The 26,444-nt window shown below is 42.1% G+C and overlaps 1 protein-coding gene across 10 annotated transcripts in view; it reads right to left on the bottom strand.

Moving 5' to 3' along the window:
• The window catches only part of LDB2 (LIM domain binding 2), a 375,542-nt gene that overhangs the window by 7,638 nt on the left and 341,460 nt on the right, over positions 1–26,444 (bottom strand). For all 10 annotated transcript variants that reach the window (XM_045998065.1, XM_045998063.1, XM_045998062.1 and 7 more), the window contains exon 6: positions 2,691–2,814. In XM_045998065.1, the coding sequence (XP_045854021.1) occupies positions 2,691–2,814 (124 nt within the window). The remainder of the gene's footprint in view (positions 1–2,690; positions 2,815–26,444) is intronic.

Below are 26,444 nucleotides of genomic sequence, written 5' to 3'. Positions count from 1 at the left end.
AAGAAGCATGAGTTCTGTCAGCCGTGAATATAAAACGTAGGGTCCCGGCTCAGTATGGTTCTCAAGTTGCATGGTTTGGACTCCGATGTTTTAAGAATGCTACTAATTTCAATGTTCCTGGGGGAAAAATGTCTTAGTGTGCCATAGTCAGCATATTCATGAAGGGGAGCTAGATCTTTTCAAGAAAGCCCTGTTTAGAAATAGAGGACAATATTTTGGACCAGATGGATGAGGAACATCTTCTTGGAAGCATAGGGACCTGTGGTGATGGGTGTTCAGATGAATATTATGTATTTATACATTATGTAGTGAGTTTTACCAAATGTTTTCATGTTCTTCATGGTTTCTATGTCCTGTCTTTTTCTTTTTCTTTTCTTTTTTTTTTTTTTTTAAAGATTTTATCTATTTATTCGACAGAGAGAGATCACAAGTAGGCAGAGAGGCAGGCAGAGAGAGAGAGAGAGAGAGAGAGAGAGGAGGAAGCAGGCTCCCCACCAAGGAGAGAGCCCGATGCGGGGCTCGATCCCAGGACCCTGGGATCATGACCTGAACTGAAGGCAGAGGCTTTAACCCTCTGAGCCACCCAGGTGCCCCTCTATGTCCTGTCTTATATTCATAGCAATTCTATTAATTAGATACTATTCTAATATGTGCTTTGTAAATGAGAAATGTTCAGAAACTTTTTCCAGGCAGTTATGTTTTCCATGAGTTATGTTCAGAAACTGTTTCCAGAAACAGTTTCCAGGCATTTCCAGTTGGAAATGGAATGTAAGAGCATCCTTTTTGCTAACCCTAGACTTGACCCAACTCTGATGGAGAGAAGGTGAGCCAGGGTCATACCAGAACCAAGTGAGAGGACCTTGTGGCATTTTCTTAAAACACCTATGCTGCTTCTGATGGGCAGTGGGCAGGATCTCTTTTAAGAATCATTTCAAAGACCACCTAGTCCACCAAATTATCCCTGACTTTTGAGGAAGAAAGGGATTATGTTCCCATTTACAAACCATTTTTTTCCCTTCATGAATATTTTATCTCTTACGTTTAAAGATTTTCATCAAAGGGCCTAACATGTCTGTCCACAGAGAGTTATGGGTGCTTGTCCTGAAGGTTGGGGAAATAGGAAATAGAATTGTTCTAGCTCATGGTGCCAGAGTTGAGTGACACGTTCAAAGTCAAGCAAATACTCAGTTCCCCTGATAAACATCTTCTTCTTTTACTTCAAGAATTAAAGTCAGCTACTTTTTTTTTTTTTTTTGAAATTTGTACTTCTTTTGTGAAATTTTGGGGAAATATACCTAAATTGTGTACTCTGGATTACTCCCATTGGCAGCAAGTAGCTGAAGTCATAGAGTCATGAATTCTGGAAACATAAACACCTCTTGTGACACAGACCTCCTTCACTGATCAGCTATGAGATCGTCTTTGGCAAATTACTGCTTAAATCCCAGGCCCTGTATATTTGAAATGGAAGTAATATTGGATATCTCATAAGGTTATTGTCAGGATTCAGAAAGAGAACATAAGGTCTGGGAGGGCTGGGATTTCTGACTGTTTCATTCAGTGCTGCACCCCTGTGACTGGAACAATGCCTGGCACCTATTAGGGGCTTAATCAATGATTATTGAATGAATGATTGAGTTAATAAATGGTATATAAATTATGTATGCATATGTTGTTAAATACAGGTTCTCAAAGCATTCATTCAGTGAAATATTTTTTCCCCATGAAGGCTTATTGATATTGAAAGAGAAAATAATCTAAGCACATTCAAATAGATTTGAAAAATAATGTTCCAAATGTCTAAAATTCCTCTAAGACAGGGATGCAACTATTCTATGTAGAATGATGCTCATTTTCTCAGATTTCTAAATATGTACTTTGTTAAATCTACTATATTCCTTTCATATAAAATGCTTGGCCCACAACCAGTGGAAGGTGACCATTCTATTTTGTGATTCAGAAAACTATGTGCTTCGTGTTAATAATTACTCTTTATAAAAATAATTTTTAGTGAACGGATACGTTTTGCTTTTATGATCAATGAGGCTCGACACACGCCTGGGAGTGAAAATGTATTAGATAGAACGACAATTAATGATGACTGGAAGCAGTAATCTCAGAGCCTCAGCAGGAGACTGCAGTATCTAAACTGCATTCTAAGGAAGTGAGGAAAATGGAATCTTTTATGTATTCTCTTCATGATCAGAGCACCCTTTGATATTAGATCTATCTTTTAAAAGGGAACATATTTATTTATTTTTTTCGTTCTTTCTTTTTCCTTTCCATCCATCCTCCCTCCCTCCATCCCTTCCTTCCCATCATGTCTATCATTCCTATAGGAAAAAAAAAAAAAGGCAAAATAATGCACCATGAGAAGACATCAGTCTTGTCCAGTAGAATAGCCACTGGACTGGGAGATAGGAAACCTTACTTCTGATTTCGTCTTTGCCAATGATCTTGAACATTAAATAAATCAATTGATTTTTCGGGCTTTCAGGTCCTAAGTGAGATTGTAGATGATTCCTAAGGGTGCTCATACTTCAAAATTCCACACCCCCAAGTCCAAACATCCATAAGAAACAACTCATCCTGACAAATTTATGATTCCTTCCTTCCTTTTCACATCACTTCATCCCCCAAAAAGGCCTCAGAAAATGCCTTTAGAGCAAGAGTGAAGAATGAGGTCATACCTGGGGGCGCCACCATCCGCTGCCACTTCTGAAACAAGCAGGTCTTTAGGCAGTCTCGTGGACTGAGGTTGTAAGTTTTATGTCTCGACATCAGTTCCTGCATTGGCTCCAGAATAACACACAACTGCAAAAAGTTCAAAGACATCGGTCTTTCACTATTTGATAATATTATTTGCAATAAATAATGTTAACAGCTGGAAACAATTAGAAAGCTCAAAGGTACTTTTCTTTTCCCCCCTGGTTTTTATTTTCTCTGTGCAAGTTTGGAGGAAAAGAAATATTACCAACACTTGATAATGCCCACCTAATTTACTCTTACTTATAATACCATGTTATAGCCAAGTGTGATTTATGCCCCCCCCCCCCACACACACATCGAGAGACACATTCTGTACAAACTGTTGGGTGGATACACGTAGCTCTATTCTGAATTCAAATGATTCTCTCTGGTTAAAGAAAAAAGCTCTCTTCCAGGGCGCACAGCATGCTCTGATTTCTACTCTGGTTTCTGCTGTTGTTCCTGTTTGTATAACCACACACTGTGAGTTACAATGCTAGTTTATGTAGATTATGTGGCAGTGAAAGCCATCTTTTAAACTGTGGAGAACAAAGTGGCAACTACAAGTACTTTTTTGATCCTAATTCTTATCAAGGCCCACGATGAACATTATTTCATTTTTATTCATGTACTCATTTATATTTTACACGTAATGATAATGTCAGTAACATATGCCAACATTAGTTCAGAGTAGGAGCTTTCTCTGTGGCTCTGTACACGGTTGCTTCCTTCCCTCCTTTGGTTAGATTTTTCAGATTTACTTTGGTCCAAGACATCTGATGACAAAGATTAATGAATGTAACAAGAAGGTAAATCCATTTAGGATTGCCTTGAACTTTTCTGAATTCCTTCTCAGTTGGAAGGTCATCAGGATACTGCTGTATTGAGAGTGCTGTATCTAAGAAGACAAAGACCACAACATAGCCATACACATATTGGCAAAGCACCCTTCCATGTGGAAAAATAGCATTTCATTATAAAAGGCAGATGTGCCTTCATCGTCCTTTTTTTTTTTTTAACACCACTCCTTTTCGTTCTGTCATTACTCAGAGGACATGCTGCTTTTTGTCCACTGGTTCACTAGGTTCCCTCTACTTGGAATTCTTCCCTCTCCTCTTTTTGGCTAATGCCCACTCATCCTTGAACATAAGGTTACTTCTTCCATTATACCTTCGTCTCCAGGTCGCGCACCTCTCCCTGTGCAGGCTGAACTAGGTGATTCTTTACGGTTCTCCCATAGCACCCAGCCGTTTCTGCTCTGTGAACTTACTCATCGATGCTTTGGAACCCTCTGCTTCTAAGTCTTTTTCTACTTGATCTTGAACTCTTTGAATGCCCAGACTGTGCATTTTTTTCTCTGTTGTCCTAGGTTTGGCTCAATTGAATGGATGCATTTAAGGTGTCCTTGTAAAGACTGGAAGATCTTTCTTCCAACAGAACCAAATGAGTTGGTTATTAAAAATGCAGACTTCCAGACTCCTCCCCTTCTGTTTCACTGGGTCTGGAACTAGGGTCCTGAATCTGCCTTTTGGAGAAGCATGCTCCTGTCTAATTCTGATACATACTACTACAGTTTGAGTTCTGCTACCCCACATATTCTGGGCTTTATAACAGAAAGACATGCAAATTCCCCATTGTTTCCAGTTGGAATTCCACTTTTTTGTCATTTAACCCCACTTGTCGATGTTCTTCCTTCCTCCTCAAGCCTAAGCATGATAATCAAGATTACCTTCATCTAGAAAAATGTCTCTGCTCTTTTTACCTATCGATGATCTAAACTTGGCCCAAACCACTAACTCCATTGACAGGACTACTGTAATCTCTTTCCCATTGCTGTTTCTCAGGAAGAAGAGAGCAAGAATTCGAAACCTGAATGACACAAGTACAGCGTGAGCCAAAGAGACAAAGCCACTCAACCCTAGTGAATCGGGCTGTCATGCATGAGGTCTGGATTAGTTATGGGGCATCTTCAGTCTTGTCTATCCTCTTGCTCACTTTGGAGTCCTTTCTGAAACTTAAAATGTGAGTAAGGAAGACCCCATGAAAGTGAGGGAATTCCTGTGCAATTAACTCCACATTTCCACACTGTGAAGACTCAATGTGTATATTCCTCATTAAGAATCCTCACTGGAAATCAAGGTCTGTGCAAGCTAGAGAGAGCCTCAAGTCTGCCCCAGCCATTAATGCTCACCACTCCAAACAGAGTGAGGGATTTTACCGTCATCTCTACAAACAGAGGTAAGAGTGGATTATCCATCCAAGGAGAACCACTGCGAGATTCAGACAGGGTCAGAAGAAATTTGGAACTATTATTAAGCTAGGTTAGTAAGAAAACGTTTCAGGGAAATTTTAAGGAATGGAAAATGTTCTTTTTTTTTTTTTAATTAAAATAACTAAGTTAGGTCTTCAACCATTTCCTTTGGCCCATTCCCCATTTTTGAGAAATGGGCTTACTGTGGATGTAAAATGCATGGATGGAGCAGAACAAGCATGGACTTAGAATCCAAGACGTCTAGGTGTGGATTTTAATTCTGTCACTAGGTGTGCATCCTTGGCCAAGCCCCTTAAGAGTGCTGGGTCTCAGTTTCACCTGTAAGACAATACCCATCTTGTGTATTGTTGTGAGAGTTTGAGATCATAGATCTGACACACCAGAGTTCAATAAACAGTAGATATGATGATTCTGTATTAGCAGGAACAGGACAGATTGTGAAACAAATGACATTTCTGTTCCTTTAAATTAACAAGCATTTATGGGGCTTCTTCCTAAGTGTCAGGCACTTTGCTTTGGCACCGGGGACATAAGGAAGAGGATAACATCATCTCTGTCCTTAGTGAGTACACAGTCCCCCTCGGAATGATTTAAGCATATTAAGAAAACCACTCTGGTGTACAGATCAAACTTCTTTGGGAATCACATGTTTATGAAGCAAGGATTTCCATGACATGACAAGTTAGATGGCCAAAGTGACCCCTGTGGACCCAGAAGGGCTGTGGGCACGGAACATATGAGCACACGGGACAGCTGCATTTATCGTGAGAAACTGTGAGCTCATTATCTACCTCTTTCTTGCAGGGGGTGTTTTCCTATCTGGGTTTTGGGCAGAACTTTTTCAGGTGCAAATCCTCAGGATTTATCCCTTCCCCTTTAATGTAAAAATATATTCCCATCGCTGTAACCCTCCCCAAAGGAGTTCCTATCTCTGAATACTAATCAGGAATCCCCAAAGCCATTTTTCTTCCAGAGGAGGGTTCCCAGGCTGGAGAGGCAGCCTTCTCCTGGATTCATGTGTTCAAACGAGCCTGCTGTGGAGTGCTGGGCTGCATGCTGTAGGTGGCAGAACTAACTCAGACAAGAGCCTGACTTCTCAGGCAGAGAGCCAGTGCATTTTTGGCAACAGTGAAGGCCTGGGGCGTTCTGAAATGAGATCAGGAAGACGGTTGGGGGAGTGGGTTCCCGCAGTCATTCGCCAGTTCCTTCTGGAGCCAGGATTCCTGCTGTCCCTGGGGTCTTAGACCCCCCTGAGAATCTGGGGAAGGCTCTGCAGCCTCTTTTTTAAAGTTTGTACAAAATATCTGGAAGTTTATGAATCCTCTTATATCCCCATCCATTGACTCTAAGCAAAGAGTTCCCTGTTTGTAATAAGTATAAACCAGGCTACATGCCTTTTCCTCCACGCCACACACACACACACACACACACAGACACACACACACACACACACACACACAGCATCATGACCACATCAGTCAAATCCATATCAGTAGAACTAAACATAATAACACAGCGTCTTTTGATTTAAAGGAACAATTGTGTCTGCAGAGTTGGGCCTGCTACAAAGTTCTCAGTGGACCCGTCCCTTTGCCTGACAAGGACGGCCACAGCATTTCTGCAGCATCTGCAGCAGTCTGCACCCCGGGCTGCTACTTAGTTTGGCTTCCTCCTGTAGTGGTGTTGAGGAGTACCAGGAGGAATTCTAGAGCACTGTGGAAGGGGCAGGTGTCAGCAAAGCCTGAGATCTCATTTTGAGTATGAAGCTCCTGAATGTGTGTGGTCCCTGTCAGGTCCATCGAGGATCTCAAAGAAAGCTCTTGCCCATCCCAGCAAAACTGCAAGCACACCTTTCTGCAGATTTAGTGAGATTTAGTGAGGATTTTAAGCGAGGCCGATGCTGCTGTGCTTCTGACTTCATTTTCTGGGATTTGGGCCCTAGCACTGACCCTTTGGTATGGAATCAAAACCTGGAACTACAACAGCAACTTGCTGAGTGAGTACAAGTATAGTTGGATGAAAGGTGAATGGTTGGGTGGATGAATGGATGGGTGGATGGATGAATGGATGGATGGATGGATGGATGGATGAGTGGGTGGATAGATGGTGGATGGTTGGGTAGATGGATGGATGGGTGGGTAGGTGGATGGATGGATGAGTGGTGGATAATAAACAGATTGGCCAGACTTATAGCAAGGAGTCATTTGCTAATAGCAGACAAATAAAGCCTTGTCTTGGGGGCTTAGAGGTGATGTATTTGTCCATGTGATATAACTGATTGCGTCCCCTGTAGAGAAGGTTTTGCACAAATGCACATGCGTGTGCAGTTACTATATGTCCAGGCCGGACAGGAAGATCTCAGCTCATTCTGGGACTTTTTGTAGTAACAAAGGGCCCCACAAATGTACAGTATTGTGTGTTGCTTTGTTTTCATCTGACAGTTCTTCTGGAGAAATTTGATTCTCCTTAGCTGTGTATTCACACTTATTCTTCTTGCTCAACTTCTTGCCCAAACCCAGTTCCAGAAATAGGTGATGCTTGTCAGAGTTGGCTCTGCCCTATGAAAAAGCTGATGTCCTGAGGTTGACATTTGGCTAATTCCCAAACCTAAGTCCTGTCTACTGACAACACTTTGATGCAGTCTTTTCTGGATGATGGATGGCATCCTCTGGGCTTGAGCCGCCTACTCTTTGGATATAGGCTTGCCCGAGGTTAGTATTTCAGTACCAGCTCAGACTTTTGTTCATGTTGTTCTTCTTTCCTAGAAGACCTCCTCTCTTTCCCAGTCCTTCTAACTAGAGGCTGGCAAGCTATGGCCTGTGGGCTGAATATGGCCATGTTCACATAATGTTGGTAGCTGCTTTTGTGATATGACACCAGAGTTGAATAGCTGTGACAGAGTTCCTAGAGCCCACAGACCCAAAAATATTTACTATCTGGCCTTTCACGGAAAGGTTGCTGACCTCCATACTAACCGGTGCTGTTCAATGTAGGTGGTCTGCAAACTATCTGTTGTGTTTCTGTGACAGGAGAAGCCGCTTGAAGCAGAGTGTAATTCAGTTCACTGCTTCCTTCGCTGAGAAAGTCTTATGTCAGAAAAAAAAGTCAGATGGACTAAACAATGTGTTCAACAGTGTAGTTGATTTCCATTCCAGAGCAAGCTTCCTCATTTTGTCATAGACCACTAAGGGTTTACAGTCTCGCACTGGCCTACAAACCACAGTTGAATCCCACCAATAAGACCACTGATGTCTTCCAAGGTCCAGTTCAAAGCCCAATCTGTCTCTGACCATGCCCACCCACAAGGGACCCCTGCTTCTACTGCACTTATCACTAATCTAGGTACAGCCCAGTGTTTATATTTGCATCGGGAATATTTCTTTCTTGTGGATTTGTTTCATCTTATCTATAGCAAGTCATATTTCATTTTTCTCTCCTTTCTATTTAATACTGTATTAGGCACACTCAAATATTTGCTGAGTCGTAACTTCATAATCGCCATGGAGTATCTAACCTATGCCTGTCCCTGGAGTATGTACCTGACATATACTGTATCATTAACCCTCACCAGGTCCTGGCTCACTTTTACAGGTGAGGAAACTCAAGCTCACAGCCATTAAATCACCTAGAGCTGAGAGTAAAGAGTGTAATTCTTATCATGTAGCCAGGGTTTTACAACCATTTAAAGGGCAAAGAAGAAGTGCATAGTCAAGTCTGCCTTGTTCCAACCCTGTGTTCTCAACAACTAACTGCTCTGTTGTCTACCTCTCTAAGTCAGAGGGGCTTAAATTAGTGCTAAGATACCAAGTTTAAAGGCTCTCGTTGTCTTTGTATTGTTCCCTGTATACAGTATTGACTTCTACATAGAGATATATGTATCATACATGAGTGGTGCGGGCTTCGGAACCAGATCATATGGATTCAAAATCCCAAGTCTGCCATTTACAAATGGTGTGTTCTTGGCCAAAAATTGCAGCCTCTCTGAATCTCTTCACCTGTAAAATGGGAATAAAGATACTGATCTCTCATAGTTTGAAACAACATATGGAATACTTAACGCAATGCCTGGAGCTAGGTCAGTGCTCAAAGGGTGGAAATTGGTATTATGATAAATACTGGTTGCATCAGTGGCTCTCTACTGAGCCAAGAGATCAATGTGTGATGTGATTTGTTAGCTACTGGGGAGTAAATCATTTGGTCTCCTTGAGACTTAGGGGGTCACTAGATACAATACACCAAGGGATGGTAATTAGGCCAACAGTTACACTGCATTTTAGTGGCTAATGATTCTAATAAAAATCAGTTTTTAGAATTCAGTGATAAATACAAAATGTTCAAATCCACAAACTAGAGTTCCTTCTTTCCCTGCCCTCCTCTAGTAACTTACTCCTCTGGCTGATTCTGAATTAAAAAGATATCAGAGTGTTGGGGATGATTAAGAAACAAGCTCTTATCTAAGGTGGAGTAGTATCTCCTAATTAAGAAACACCTCACAGAAAGAGATCTTATATTAAAACAATAGAGAGATACACAGAATCTAAAAGAAAAACAAAACAAAGCAAAGCGAAATAAGCAGATAATCACACCTAGAAAGAGATAAGAATGAATAACAGGCATCACAGGAGTAAAACCCACTCTGCCTCAGAGGATGAAAAACAAGAAAGAAGGAAATGCTTTCCCTTAGAAGCAATGCAATTCTAAAACATCAGACTATGATTTGGGTTTATTTCCTGATAGGATTAAAGGTAGATTGGTTGTCAAATTCAAAACATCCTCTTTTTTATCTGAAGATTCAACCAGGGGAGCCTTTGCCTTTTCTCAATTGTTTTGCAAATTGATTACTGGGAAAAGTTATCACATCCACCCCCAGAGACAGACAGCCCTCTTCTGCTCAGGGAGAGGAAGGCCGTGGTGCTGAGGAGCTGGCTTTGCCATGCGGCAGCTGCCACTTCAAGAACCATCCTTTTGCTGGACCGAGCCCGCCATGCATGCATATTTCAATATCTATGCCTTGATCTCAGTTTTGAGGCTCCCTGAAAGGACTCCTCTTTGTGACCACTGGTTGCTTTTCTGACCACCCCCACGAGAGAAGGGCTGGGGCTGTTGCCCTGAGCCATGGAGGACCCATCAGACTAGCCAGGCTCAATATTTCTGCTGTAGCTATCAGGCCAATGAATAGTCAGTTCAAAGCCTTGGAAGTACATTCTCTTTCCTTCTGACCCTACGGACCTCATTTTTCCTCCACGTCCTTTGGTATGGGATCCCTTTCCATACTGCCCTGGTTATTTGTCTATTCGTTCTTAGACCCAACCCTTACTCCTAGCTCTGTATCACAGAGGACAGGCCCCTGCATGCTATTTGCCAACTATTTTGCCAACCTGCTTTGGATGAGGTTTGGCCAGTTGGAGGCACCAGGGGAGATTGGAGGGAAGTGGGTTGAGTTCGTTTCCCAGGACTGCCATTACAGAGTACCACAAGCTCAGTTCTGGAGGCTAACAGTCTGGAATCAAGGTGTTGGCAGGGCCACACTCCCTCCAAAGGCTAGAATCCTTCCTTGCCTCTCCCAGCTTGTGTTGGCTCTGGAAATCCTTGGTGTTCCTTGGCTTGTAACTAAGTCACTCCAATCTCCATCTTCACATGGCCTTCTCCCCTATGTCTCTGTGTCTTCTTCTCTTCTTCTAAGGACCCTGGTCACTACATTTCCAAATAAGGTCACACCATGATGTTCCAGATGGACATGAATATTTGAGGGGTACTCTTCAATCTAGTACATGGGTAAAGAAATAAGTGAGGCTATTTCTTGTCCCCTCTGGGTCAGATGGCCTTTCCAACAGCTGTCACCATAGGTCCACTATGGTCCCTGTTTCTACCAGGTGACCTGACAGTAATGCCTCCTGCCTTTGTACCCTGGAATGGCGGTTGCTAATCTTAGGGTTGCCTCTTCTTCCTCTAGTTGCTTCCTAGGCTCAACATCTTTGTACATAATCTGCCATATTAACTTTCCTCTACTAAATTACCTGGTGGGGGTTTTGTTCCTCTGAATAGACTTCAATAGACATTATGGTTTGTAAGAAATTAGGCAATATATAGAAGATGAAGGACTTTGGGTACAAGGAGGCATCATGGGTAGTGGGATTAGCATGCAAATTCGGCTTGGGTTCAAATCCCAGCTACTTAATAACTGAGTGACCTTGGATGAATTACTCAATCTCTTGTGTATCAGTTTCCCCATCAGGAAAGTCAGGCCAACCATGGGAGTTAACTAATCGGGTTGTTAGGAGAAACAAGAAAATCCACTTAAAGTGTATACTTAGGTCCTAGCTTATGCATGTCTCTTATGATGAGGGAATAACCAAGTTGGTGTGGTGGGGGGCAGGGACTTCATGGAAGACATTTTGAAACTTGTCACGATCTACTTGTTGAAACTGTGTAGATCTTCCCTGTCCTATATATGTGTGTATATATACATACACAGCCTAAAAATGAGATTTTGATAATACAACAGACATCTAAAATGTTTAGTCAATATGCCCTTCTTATAAATAACTTGTCTGACCACTGGGCCGTTGTTTCAGATACCCTATCCCTGTGTTCTACCAGCACCTCTAAGGTCTATGGCACCATAGCTAGAGTGTTTCCAAAGGAAAGAGAAAACATCTGCCTGGAAATACTGCACAATGGTTAACAAGCATCTAAGGAGTGCGGTCACCTGGAGGGCTATGAGTAAATTTCAGGTAAAATTTAAAAATTCTTTTCTTAAATTTAAATTCAATTAATCAACATGTAGTACGTTATTAGTTTCAGAGGTAGAGTTCAGTTGTATATAACACCCAGTGCTCATTACAACATGTGCTCTCCTAAATGCCCATCACCTAGTTACTCCATCCCCTCTCCCCACTCCCTGCCAGCAACCCTCAGTTTGTTTCTTATGTTTAAGAGTGTGTTATGGTTTATCTCCCTCTCTGATTTCATCTTGTTTTATTTTTGCCTCCTTTCCCCCATGCTCCTCTGTTTTGTTTCCTAAATTCCACATATGAGTGAAATCATATGATAATTGCCTTTCTCTGATTGATTTATTTCATCTAGCATAATACCCTCTAGTTCCATCTACATCATTGCAAATTGCAATATTTCATTTTTTGATGGCTGAGTAGTATTCCATTGTATATATAGACCACCTCTTCTTCATCTATTCATCTGTCAATGGACTTCTGGGCTCTTTCTATAGTTTGGCTATTGTGGACATTGCTGCTCTAAACACTGGGGTGCAGGTGCCCCTTCGGATCACTACATTTGTATCTTTGGTGAAATATCTAGTAGTGAAATTGCTGGGTCATAGGGTAGCTCTATTTGTAATTTTTTGAGGAACCTCCATGCTGTTTTCCAGAGTGCCTCCACCAGCTTGCATTCCCACCAGCAGTGTAAGAGGGTTCCCCTTTCTCTGCATCCTTGACAACATCTGTTGTGTCCTGATTTGTTAATTTTAGCATTCTGACTGGTGTGAGGTGGTACCTCATTGTCCTTTCAATTTGTATTTCCCAATTTTAAAAATTGTTATTGACTAAATGGTGTGCTTTCAGACGAGTCAGACAGTGACAGTGAGGACCAGTCGCTCAGGGTTACTAAATGGACTCTGGAAGACACTGTTTCTTTATTGTATTAGGGTTCTCCAGAGAAATAGAACCAACAGGAAGTGCATGCTTGTATTTTAAGGGATTGGCTCACATGATTGTAGGGGACAGCAAGTCTGAAATTCAGTTTCCATGGGCTGGAAACTCAGGAAGGAGTTAATACTTCAGTCTTGAGGCAGATTTCCCTCTTCTCCAGGGAACCTCAGTTTTGCTCTTAAAATCTCTAACTACTTGAATGAAGTTCATGGAATAGAAATCTGTTTTACTTCAAGTCAACGGGTTATAGATGACAAACACACCTACACAATACCTTCATAGCAAAACCTAGATTGGCATTTGATTAAATAGCTGGCATTCTAGTAGCTATGAACTGAATTGTGATTCCTCAAATTCACATGTTAAAGCCTAACCCCTAATATGACTGTATTTGGAAAAAGGGCCTTTAGGAGGCAATTAAGGTTAACTGAGACTATAATCTGATGGCCTGGTGGCCTTGTAAGAGGAGGAAGAGACACCAGAGAGCTCTTTCTCCATGAATGTACACTCAGGAAAGGCTAAGTGAGTGCATAGCAAGAAGGCAAGCCGGGAAGAGAGCTCTCACTGGAGGTCCTACCAGACCATCATCTTGGACTTGGTAGCCTCCAGATTTATGAGAAAACAGATTTCTGTTGTTTAAGCCACCCAGTGTTTGGTATTTTGTTCAGACAGCCTGAGCAAACGGAGACAAAGCCTAGTTAAGATGACACATAACACTGCCAGTCTTCCACTAGACTGTGAAGAACTAGAAGGCCAGATTTTGTCCCATTGTTTTATTATTATTATTTGTTATATTACCCAGCACCCAGCAATGGATCTAATGTTTGTGGAATGAATGAATGCTTGGCTATGTGACTATGACAGAATGGACAACAAAAACAAATGGGTAATTAGACATCAGAAAGTAGGTTAGTTATTGCTTCATTCATGTTGTGACTGCAGTTACTTGGGTACCAGGGATGCAGTGGTGAGCATTGCAAGCACAGACTCCTCCCTCGAAACCTCTTTCCAGAAGGGAGGCAGGAGAAAAATGAAACTCCCAAATGGGCTGGCAACTATAAAGGAGAAGGACAAGGGCTGTCAGGAAAGGTTACCAGGAAGAACTGATATTTAAAAGCTGAGACTAAAAAGATGACTTAGAAGTCAGCCAGGTGACAGAAGAGGCAGCTAGGACAAAGGTCGGGTGGACGTGTGTGGCAGAGGGAATACAGTCATGAATGTAAGAGAGAACACGCTGTTGGAGACTGCCCGTAATGGACACAGAGCCAGCTACAGTGGCGAGGCAGGCAGTGGTCACCTCAGTCAGGGCCTCAGTTTCTGGCCCACAGCAGAGCTCAGAGGCGAGACTGATGTAGGCAAAAGCATTCTGTGAATGATGGAGCCCCCATCAGCGCCATCAGCATGGACATTGATCTGCAGTCTGGTAAATATCACACTGTTACTTCTTCCATCCACATTTCCTAAGCATGAGAAAAGCATCATCAGTATTTTGATGCACCGAATATCCCCAAAGGCAAATATTGGCAGCTTCGAGTCTCAAGCCGTGGAGACCGCCCCCAAGCTAAGTGCGTTGATCACAGCACTGGGGGCATTTGCTCCGTCCATGCTGTTCCTCACCGGAAATAGGTAGTGTTTCTGGCATGTTGGTTATTTCTCCCAAGGAACTAAGAGACTGTGTACTTGCAGTGAGGTAACATTTAAACACTTACATTTATAAGTGGGGCCTGATAATCTTAATACTGCGAATAAGGGAATTTGGATATGGTCCTTGGGAGCTGTCAGTGACAGTTTCCAAGGAACATGGTTATCTTGTTCATGCGAGTTATAATCCCTCCTGAACATTAACTACATGGTTATGCCTGCCTCCTGCACTGGTGTAAATACCCACAAGACTGTTAAGGACAGCATTGTTCTCTGGGGTTGGGGCCAGCATCCCAATGGCCGCTGTTCGGGAGGATTTCTGGGCTATGGTCAGTGTGGGGATATGGACTTCTTTCTCTTGGCCCCACGCACCCAGTGCATGGCTGTTTGGAATGCTTGCCTGCCTGCTTTCTTGGGAGCTTTTGCCAGGCAACAGCCCTCCAGCTCCACTCTGACACAAAGGAAGGAGCAATTTCTCAGTAATGTAGCGCTCAGCTGCTCAATTGCTCCCGCCAGCCGCTATCATTGTGCGCCCGTGGAGCCTTGTATCAGCAGCCATTTCTCCTCCCAGGGATAGAAGTGAGATTGGTGAAAAGCAGTGTTCGTGTTGACAACGGCAACACAGTATGAAAATGGAGTTGGCAGAGAGTGGGATTCATTCATTCATTTAGTTATTCATTCAACACATGCTAATTGACCTTTTACTATGTGCCCCCATGTGTGTCCTAGGTGCTGGGGATGTGGTTAACAGGAATAAAGAAAATCACTGCTCTTATGCAACTACATTCCAGTGAAGGAGACAGATAAATAAGCATGAGCTCTATGTTAGTGATAAGCAAGCAGGGAAAGGAGGTAGGATATGTTGAAGTTGGGAGGGTTGAGAATCTGGATACTCTGGTTAAAATCACTGCTTGGAAGAGTGGCTCCACAAAGGGGCCTGTGCCCTAATCCTTTGAGTCTGGGAATGTGTCAGGCTACATGGCAAAGGGAGTTAAAGTTGCTGATGAGCTCACTTAGAGAAGGAAAGATTAGTCTGAATTATCTAGGTGGATCCAATATAATCACAAGAACGTCTAAGAGTGAAGAGTGTATCCGAGAGTCAGAAAGATGGCAGCTGCAGAAAGCCTGGTATGACATTGCTCACTTTGGGGATGGAAGGGGGTCATGAGCCAATAATGTGGGTGGCCTCTAGAACCTGGACATGGTAAGGAAACAGATTCTGCCCTAGAGCCTCCAGAAAGGAACACAGCCTTGCCAGCACCTCGAGTTTAATGCTGTGAGATCCATGCCAAGACTTCTACTAGTCTACCGTCAGATAATGAATCTGTGGTAATTTGTCTAAGCAGCAATAGAAAAGGACAATAATCACCCAGAAGGTGACATCTGAGTAATGGTCACATGGTGAGGTTATATTTGGCAAATAATAATATAAGATGCTCAGTTACATCTGAATGTCAGACAATAAAAAATAATGTATTATAATAATTAATAGTAATTTATTCATTATTTGTCTGACATTTAAATTCAACTGGGAGTCCTGTATTTAATCTGGCAATCATAATCCCAGAGGAAGCCAGGAAGTGAGATATTTGGGGAAAAACATTTCAGGCAGAAGGAACAGCATTCTGAGCAGAGGCCTGGGAGCTTTGAGAAACATCTAGGAGTATGGTGGCCATGGAGAGAATGAGATAGGAGAGAAGATGAGTTTAGAGAGGCTGTGAAGTACCGGATCATGAAGGTCATCAGGAGGACAGTGGCCTTTGGCCTGAGGGGGAAAGGAAGACATTGGAGGGTTGGGGGCAGGAGAGTGGCAACATTTGGGGTCTCCTGAGAATGGAGAGATACTGACTGTAAGCAACTTGAAAACAAGGTCTAATTTATTATTTTTTTTAATTTTTAAATTTTTTTTAACATATAATGTATTATTAGCCCCAGGGTTACAGGTCTGTGAATCACCAGGTTTATACCTCACAGCACTCACCAAGGTCTAATTTATTTTTGCATTGCCCTGAAGCTAGCATAGAGGTGGGTATTCAAGTACACACTTGCTGGGAGGGCAGAAGGCTTTTTAATTGGTACAGCTCAGTGCTGTGCCACCCAACATGAAACCAGGAAGGTATAGGATGTGCATGGTAGGAGAAGGGAATATTTAAGAGGAAAGAAGTGGTTCATGAAGAGAAGTCTGAAGTTTGTAAGGAGATCAGTAAGGACGGGGAAAGAATAGATGTGTGGGGATCTCCTGAAGGTGAAGACATTATGCACAATCTCCTGAAGGTGAAGACATTATGCACAAAGCTTGAGTCTACTCTGGAATCAAGTGTTAGGAAACTCAGGGAACAGAGGGTCTTGTCTATCCCTTACTCCAGTTAGTTCAGAGCAACGGAGTCTAAACTAAGACCTGAGGAAGCCATGTTTCAACTCTTCAGACACATGAAGATTTCCTTGAAAAAGTTGCAAGAGGGAAGAAAACTGTGATTATAAAACTTTTTTAGCAGCTTGCTAATGAATCACTCACTACCTCTAATAATGACTAGCGCTCACTTGGTGTTCTCTATGCACTGGGCAGTGGGCTTAATGGCTCCCACCGGCTTTCTCACTTCATCTTCCAGCACATTAACTACACAGACATACAGATGAAGAAAGGGAGACCAGAGAGGGTAGGTAATTGGCCCAAAGTCACAGAGCTTTCAGGGACTTAGCTTTGACTTCTTTGCTCTTAGCCCCCAAACTAAGCAGTTACTCCCTCTCTTAACTTTTATGCCCATGCTTATGAACACATCTCCAACATCCTGCATTATAATGAGCTGCTTCCCTAACAAGAATGGGATCCCTGCGGTGAGGAGAGTGGGCCACCTTTTCATCATCAGAAGTTGACACTTAGTAGGTGAGCATAAAAACAAATTAATTCTGAATGAATGGATGAGTGACTGAGTGAATGAATGAATGATGCGGGAAATATCTTCTAAATCTCAATGCAGACACTTCAGCGTAGAAAGACTGATGAGGTGCGGCTGCAGATAGAGCAGGCACTTGTTCTTTTCTCCTCAGCAGGGCTGTTAGGTACTATTAGGCTCTTAGGTCCCACCCTTTGTTACTTTGTCTCTGGGGTTCCATGAAAACTTGAGTATGCATCGCCTCTAATGTCACTGTCCTTGTTTTCCTACAGAGAGTATTAAAAGTCTCAAGACAGATCACAGACTGTAGGTCCTCTTTTTATTCTTCTTTCACCTATCTTTAGTTATGCATAGTAGCTCTCCTTCCCTATCTTTCTTCATGAGTTTGTCTAATTGTTTTCCTTTCACTTCTGTGGTTTGAGAACATCTCTGGATCCCAGACCCTTGACAGATGATCTGTATAGGATGATTGGAAATCTGCTCCTGTTCTCATCATTAAATTGATCCAGCATGCGGGAGCATTAGCTTCCACTTTCTTTGCGTGTGCGCATGTGTATTTCAGAGAGTTTTATGGTAGACATCTGCCTGACCTTGCCCTCTTTAGTGCTGAATCCTTAGATAAGAGAAAGAATGGGTTCCTCAGACCCTCTGAGAACAGTGAGGAGCTGGGATGGGCACCTTTGTGGGAGCTGGTGGGACCAATTAGCAGAACTAACTTGGGAGCCTTCCAGCAAGAAATTAGAAAACATAACTAAGTTCACTCTAGGCTACTGCATTTGGATGGAGTCACAGATTCTCAAATTATTTATAAAACAGATAGCACAAGCCTCCTAAAATTGTGGACTTTTGAAAGCTGGAAATCTCTTGGACATTTTTGTAGTCATAGAGACCAAAGCTCAGAGGGTTCGAGAGGTTCTGCCTGATCCCACCTGTTGAGTTGGGGTCAGCCTGGGAACTGTGGTCTTTTCTCCTCTTGCTTAGGGTCTATCTTTTCCACCACACTGTGACATTTGGTAAGGTGTTCCCCTTAACAAATAAGACAGTTTCTTCCCTTTGAGTCTGGTTTCAGCCCTCTTAGCTAGTGCTTAGAAAATTCTTGCAACCTGAAATTCTCCCACGGCATCCAGGACTTTCTGTTTTGCTCTGCTGTTATGTGTGGGCAAATCTCAGTTTGGCCACTAGGAGAAATAAGTTCCCCCACAGTACCTTGCAAGTAGGGTCCATCTCCATATCCCTCATGGTCTGAGGCAGAACCTAATGCCCTTAGTCCTGAAAAGGTGCCAGATAATTTCGTTTTAAAAGCACATATTCACTTGGTTTGAACATAGAATGGGGGGAGGGTCACCATATTCCTCTATTTTTCTGGAATTTTTTGCATGATAAAAGCTTCTTTTGAAAGCCTAGAGAAGCTTCCCAGCATGACAAATTCCCATTTGCCCCACAGAAATACTTGTGTTCTTGCTTGACTTTTACTCATCTGAGCCAATCCTAAAAAGGTCATGTACTATTTTGGGGGTCTGGCACACAACTAGTCACTCTGTCACCCCATTTAAACTTCACAATAGATCTATCACTTAGGTATTACTATCTTCATTTTGCAGATGAGTAGTCTGGGGCTTGGAGAGATTTAAGTGACCCACCATTCATAACTTATCTCATCTTAACTTCACAACAAGTGGGTTAGGACGGATTATCCCCATTTCTAAGAGGCTACCACCAGAGTTTTAGAGAAGCTAAGTGCTTTGTCCCAGACCCACAGCTAGAAGTTAAGGGAGCCAGATTTGAACATAACTCCTTTTAATCCTAGAGCCACAGATGTGCTCAACACATAGCAGGTGCTCAATAAACATCAATTAAAGAGAAGAATTATTCCAAAGCTCACCCTCTCTCCACTACCCTCAACTCTTGCAAAATTGTTAACCTCTTCCTTTGGCACATGGTTTTGAAACCAAGGCTGATTAAAAAGCATTCTGCCAAGTCCTCGTTTCTGGGGCCAGCTCTGAGCCGCCCAGTTCCTCCATTACCTCTCTGGAACCCTTTGCTCCCAGCGATATCTTTCGGAAGCAGCCTAGGAAATGACAGTTTCCCAGTCTACCATCTTTCTTCACTATCTCGTGTGAAGCTGCAGAATGACATTTCCTTCCTCTTAATTTCTCCAAAAGGCAAACAACACATTATTCAGGAGTTCTGCGTCAAATCCTAACACCTGATACGTCTGATATGCAAACTGTTCACTTTTTCTGTTTGTGCAGCAATGAGACCTTATCGCTCTCACTGCTCTTCCTTATGATTATGAAATGCATCCCCTATCACTCTTCACCTGTGTCCTGGGCAGCTCTCTGAGGTTCACGTGGCTTCTCAAAGGCTATTTGTCTTGTTCGAGTTCTTCTGGGTGCAAAATAAATCATGGATTTAGAGAAATCATTGTTGTGTCATCCATGCTTGAGCGCTGGCATGGCTAACAGACAGAGAGACATTTAAGCCAGGGATGTAGTAGGAAAACCTTACTGTTGGAATGATTTTTATCTAGGAATTTTCTGTCCAAAAGCACCCAAAAAGGATGTCTTTGCATAAGGCATCATATGAGGAAATGTACCAATCAATCATTTTTCCATGGCTACTTTGCAGTCCAAACTGATGAAGGAAAACAGAATAAGATCTGATAGGAGTGCAACACAGTTTTCATTTAGGGGAAAAAAAAGTTCTAATAAAAGGCTGTTCTAGGGTTTCATTCTAGCTTGGCGTGATCATTTTAAGCACTAAAAATAAAGAGATTATGCATAGCTAGGGTCCTGGGGGAAAAATCTGGTTCTCTCTTTATCCTTCTCTCTCCACTTTTCCTTTTCCTTTTCCTTTTTTTAATTTTCAGGATACCCAAAAAGAAGGCTTTAGGAGAATAGCAAATTATGGATTTTAAGCATCACAATATTTTCTCTAGGTACACACATATGCACACACACCGTTCCACGTTTCTCCACCATGGCTAAAACAGAAATGCAGTGTTTTTCACAGAACTGACGCTATTTTTAGACCAAATAGTAGGAAGTCTGCAGCATTAATAAGTGGACAAGAAGCACAGAACCACAGTACGTGGTAATATGCCAATGCAACAGCTAGCTTGGCCTTTAGCCAATGAACTGTGATTAGATGTTGCAGCCATGAAAGTAAAAACACCGCTTACAAAGGAATGATTAATAAGCTGACAAACTTTCAGGCATTTATTTCCTATTTTTTAGTTCCAGCTACATTAATACTAGCATATTTTCAACTTTATTAGTGAAGTCTTGCAGCCAGGTATTCTTTGGTGTATACATGAAGGTCTTCTTAAATCAGCTGCAAATTGTCTAGACAGGTGAATATTTTATAAACATTGCTTTTCCTTCTCCCCTGTCACCTTATACCCCAGGTCTGCTTATGGATTCCAGGTCCATGATACCTTGCACTGAACAATAACTGTTATGTTTCCCTAAATACAATGCTGGAGGAAATATTCTCTGACAGAAGGACCGCATTTGGGTCATCCATGGGCCAGTTAGTGTGACTTTCTGGGTCATGTTTGTTGTTGGAGAGTTCTGCCCCTCCTGGTGGCAAACCGTGCTCTCCATGTGTGAGTTTGACAGTCCTTGGATGTCAACCACTTCCTAGAGGGGGAGCCAGTCATTAAACTCCAATCGCGTCTCTAGGATAAACTCTTGATCATAGTCATCTAGGAAGATGTAATAAAGTGAGAAATGATGGGATGGAATTAGGGTGACTAGCTTGTTCCAGTGTGCCTGGGACTGCTCCAGATTTTAAAACTGGAAATCCTAGTTCCCAGGAAAGCTCTCAATCCCATTCAAATGGGACATTTGTTTACTCTAGATCAAAGGTTCACCAACTTGACCCTGTGAGAAGCCAGAAAGGGACTTGGGCCTTAGAGTCAGAGGCGAGTTCAAATCCTCTTTGCGGCCTCCCAACTGTGTTACCCTAGTGAGGCTTCCGTGTCCTCAAGCCTCAGCATTACCAAAATAGGGTAACAATGCCTAGTCTTAGATTGTTACAAGGTTTGCATAAGATAAGTTATTTGGGCTCTGGAGCACAGTGACCTCTCTCCTGACCATCCACATATCATTTCTTTCTTTCTTTTTTTTTTTTTTAAGATTTTATTTACTTATTTGACAGACAGAGATCACAAGTAGGCAGAGAGGCAGGCAGAGAGAGAGGAAAGGAAGCAGGCTCCCTGTTGGGCAGAGAGCCCGATGTGGGGCTCGATCCCAGGACCCTGGGATCATGACCTGAGCCGAAGGCAGAGGCTTTAACCCACTGAGCCACCCAGGCATCCCTCACATACCATTTCTGAGTTATAAAACCATTCATGTCTATGAAAAGGCAAATAGGATCAGCTACCCCTCAAATCTGAGGAAAGAAGGCAAAATCATGTGCGTGAAAGTATCTGCTCACTCAAGAAACAGTAAACTTCAGAACCCAGGTCAGTGGGCTCCAAAGTAGTTTGAAATGGACTCTTAAGAGTTAGTACTAAGAAAATGACAGAGCCAAATCATATCCTCTATGGCGTTCTCCTCCTTTTGACTCTGAACTTGGTTTTATTCTTATCCATAAAGCTGAAACTTTTCCCAGGAGAGCAAGACTCTCACAGAGAAGGCCAACCCTCTTCACCATCTCCCTGATACCACTGGTGGCCTTGTCTGAGGGGCGTCACCCTGGCTGGACAGATGGGTGCGTATATAAAAGGTCTTACCTCCAATAAAATTCTATTTTGGGGTTACATAAGAACAACAATTACTGGGAAGTCAAAATTTTTAATTAAATGTATTCAAAGGGAGTACAGATTAATGCCTCTAAGCAAGAGAGTATTTAATGCTTACAGGCCAGCTCATGCCTGCTAAAGCAAAAATCTCACTGCCAGCAAAGCTTTTAAGTATTGATATTTCCTGCATTAATAATACTCTAAACCACATTCATAACAATATAATTAGCAACACAATTCATATCACACAGCACACGAGGACTCTGCATTATTAATTACGCCAACAGAGCCTTTGTGCTGAGCACCAATGCTCTAATTTTAGCTTTCAAGGTAAATGATCCTAAACTTGGGGGTTGAGGAGCCTTGTAGAGAGTGATGCTCCAGCACGGTCCATGTCTCTCTGGTGACCCCTAAATAATGATGAACGCGCTGTCCACAATGCCTTTGGGGACGACATCCGTTTTAAAGTCCAAGCTTGAGTGAATTTGGCTGCACTCCCAAATTTTCTATGTGGCAAAACAAGATTAATGTCCTAGCCATGCTTATTCTACTTTAGGCTCTATCTTAAAACCCACTGGACATGACACTTTTATGCGGATGAGACAAAGTATCTCAGAGTCTTAGAAACCGAGTCTCACCCCCTTGGGGGGTTGCCCCACAACTTTTGTTTCCCCTCCTTGAACACTCCAGCCTGGTTTTGCAGGAATTCTCACTGGTAGTCCTGGGAAGCACTGGGGTCAGGAAGTTTTATCATCAGATGGTTTTGCTAAAAGCCTGTGCTAATCCTGACTAAGGAAAGGAAATGTGGAAACACATAGTTGTGCTAATTTATATTCTTCAAGCAGCATAAAAGGGAATCCTTTTTCATGTATATTCCTCAATGCAATGTATTATCATATAAAAAAAACTTTGCCAATTCGATAGATGACAAATGTTATCAAATTGGTATTTCCATTTTCCAATGTGAATTTTGAAGAGCAGAGCTCAGTGGAGATCCCAACAAGGAGGATATTAGACCCAGACTGCTGAGGACAGACTCAGATGAAGCTTCCCGACGAGTCTCCCTTATCACCCACCTATTTCCACACTGCACTGCCTCTTCCGGAAAGACCTTCCTCAGCCTCGAGTTTACTTGAGGACCCTCAGCTCAGGAGAGCCATTGCAAGTGCTTCTCCACCAGAATCTAGCATGTCATTGTTTTCTTATTCTTTACATTAAATCTAAATAAATACTGTGAGAAAGAAAGTGTTTTTCAAGGATCTATTAGACATTAGGATAGCTTCTGGAGAGAGCCAAATAAATAGCCCCTGTTCTTTAATCTAGGGGAGCTCACAACCTAATGAGGAAGATGGGCAAATAAAGACTGAATTGTAATACGGTATGGAAAACAAAAACATAAGTAAGATCCAGGTAGAAGTCATAAAGGGCTTATTCTGTCTCACCTAACCCTTAGTTACAAAGAATTAGTGTGTTCAGAAGATGGCAGTGGTCCTTACTAAAACTTTGTGATCCAGGCCACAGAAAAGAGGATCACCTTGGCTGAGGTCTTACTGACTAGGTGAAACCCCGGTGAGTCCTGGCCCACAGTTCTTTGGTCCCTGTTATCACCCAGGACTGGCTTGGCAGGGATCCCTTGGCTCGGAGAAGAGAATTGTTCTCTTTTCTGGGTGAGGGTCAGAAAGGAGTCCCCAAAGAGGGAGATCCACTGAATGAGGTTTCAAGTGTGAAAAGGAATTTGCCAGGCAGAAAGGAGGAACAATCATGTGCAGATATACAGAAGGACATCGGGCTATAGTATCTTTGGGGGGTGTGTGGCATTGTTGGGGGAAAGATCAGTAGGAAATGAAGACTTTCAAGACCAGGTGATACACAGTATTATAGGGGGAAAACAAGGACTATGGAAATACCAAGGAGGGACACTCAACTCCACAGCTGGGTGGAGAGACAATGTCAACAAACACTTCTTGGGAGAAAACACTATCAGAGCTAGGACCATAAGTTTAGATGTTGATTCTAGTAAGAGTGGAATAATAATAGTTTCTGTACGTAGTCTATGGTCCCAGCAAGGAAGTGCAGAGCTGGCAAACTGAGTCATCAGAGGTCCTACTGTATTATACTTCTCTTATCTGAGCCTTGAGAAAGATCCTTGGAACACGATCTTGGGAATAGGCATTGAAGCACCATTTGCAAAGGCAGATGGAGCAAAACAACATGGAAACCCAATCCCAGAAGACTAAGGTTACAAAGCAGGGATCATGTCTGCTTTGTTTTCTGCATCTGTAACAGAACCTGTCACACAGAATATGGACACTCAAAACATAGTTGTTGCATGAATGAATGACAGAATAGAAGGAGAAATATATTATCAATATTTCCTGTAATGTATTTTGTAGATATGAAAAGTGTTAGGTAAAACAATTTTTTAAAATCCCAGGTTGAAGAAATTTGGGGAAATACACTGAGTGAATTAAAATTAAGCAAGTTTTTCTTCACTGCAGGACTTGGCAGAGCCTTCAGCTGAGTTCCCAAGAGAATGATAGAGGATTTCTGAAACTTATTACTTACTGGGTTGGATAGTTTTTTTTTGTAAATCAAAATTGCCATTTTCGTAGATAAATAATAGTCAGATAGTGGTAATTTTATATGATTCAACCTAACATTTTGGTACCAAGCTATTTGATCAGGGATTTCTGTTTTGGAGAACAGTTCATAAAATGGGAATATAATATTTTATCAAACCAGAACATAATGCCCTTTGAGGAAGAAATGCATGTCATATCTTCCTTGTATACCACTCCCACTTCCAGACTAATAGCTGTTTAATAAAAACATTTTTAGGGGGTCCTGGGCGGCTCAGTGGGTTAAAGCCTCTGCCTTTGGTTTGGGTCATGATCCCAGGGTCCTGGGATCAAGCCCAGCATCCGGCTCTCTGCTCAGCAGGGAGCCTGCTTCCCTTCCTCTCTCTGTCTGCCTCTCTGCCTACTCGTGATCTCTGTCAAATAAATAAATAAAATCTTTAAAAAAATTTTTTTAAAAATCAGACAAAATATGGTGGACTTTTCTAAAAAATTTACAATCTGAATATATTTGATGTAGAAGATACATTGAACTACAACAGCCCAATGTATTTATTCAAGTGTATAACATACAGTGTTATATAAGTTTCAGATGTACAATATAATGAATGATTCAACAATTCTATACATTAGTTAGTGTTCATCACATAAGTAAACTCTTAATCCTCTTCACCTATTTCACCCATCCCCCTACCCATGTCTCTAACAACCACCACTTTGTTTTCTATATTTATGATTTGGGTTTTTTCCATCTCTTTTCTTTCTTTCTTTTTTTTATTTTTATTTTTTTAAATCAACACATAATGTATTATTTGCTTCAGGAATACAGGTCTGTGAATCATCGGTCTTACACAATTCACAGCACTTGTGGTGGACATTCCTACAGAACAAGAAGACCTACCTACAGATACCTGAAATGTTTCTAGGTCATCCCTAATATACATAAGGATATACTATGCAAAACAGAAAAGTAGGTCTGCCGTAGGCTCTCAGTCAATGGACCGGTCTCAAGTATTTGCAATGAGGGCCACTGCCATTTTATCAGCACACCTTACCCCATTCTGGAGTCCAGAACCAAATAACACACTTACATATGTGATAAAATGAAAAATAATTATGACAACTCAGATGTTGGACCTTGTGCCGGTCTCAGCTCTCCCCAGAACGACACATGGCTTTCATTTTTGACAGATTAAAAGAAGACAAGGATTTCCCTAGCCATAGTGATTGCAACAAACTCTTCCATGCATTTTGGGTGAGGGGGTCTGGTGAGCAGGCCTCTGCAACTGAGCAATCATTTTGATGACCAAAGGAGAGCCAAAGGCTTTCATAGGGAGGAAAGATCCTCCTCATAATGTGTTGTAATATATAAGACATGGGTGGGATGTAGGGTCAGGCAGACTGAGTGAGGACCCTGGCCAACTCTTCCCATCACTGTTATGGCTTGTCTTCTCATGATGCTTTAATATAAAACCTTGGTGCCTTTACTAATGTCTGGGTTCTTGAACATGGCAGAGACCACACAGGTTGTCCTTCTATTCTATTCTATTCTATTCTATTCTTCATTCATTCATGCATGCATGCAACAACTATGTTTTGAGTGTCCACATTCTGTGTGACAGGGTCTATTCCAGATGCAGAAAACAAAGCAGACATGATCCCTGGTTTCAAGCCTGGGTGTTACACAGTATTATGGGGGAAGAACAAGGGCTATGGAAAATACCAAGAAGGGACACTCAATCCCACAGTTGGGTGGAAGGGTAGTGTCAACAAACACTTCCTGGGAGAAAACATTATCAGAGCTGGAACCACAAGTTTAGACATTGATTCTAGTAAAAGTGGAATAATAAGAGTTTAGTCTATGGTCCTGGCGAGGGAGTGCAGAGCTGAGAACTGAAC

Source organism: Meles meles, chromosome 2, assembly GCF_922984935.1.
Source record: "Meles meles chromosome 2, mMelMel3.1 paternal haplotype, whole genome shotgun sequence".
Lineage (NCBI taxonomy): Eukaryota > Metazoa > Chordata > Mammalia > Carnivora > Mustelidae > Meles > Meles meles.
This window is presented reverse-complemented; position numbering and strand designations above follow the sequence as displayed.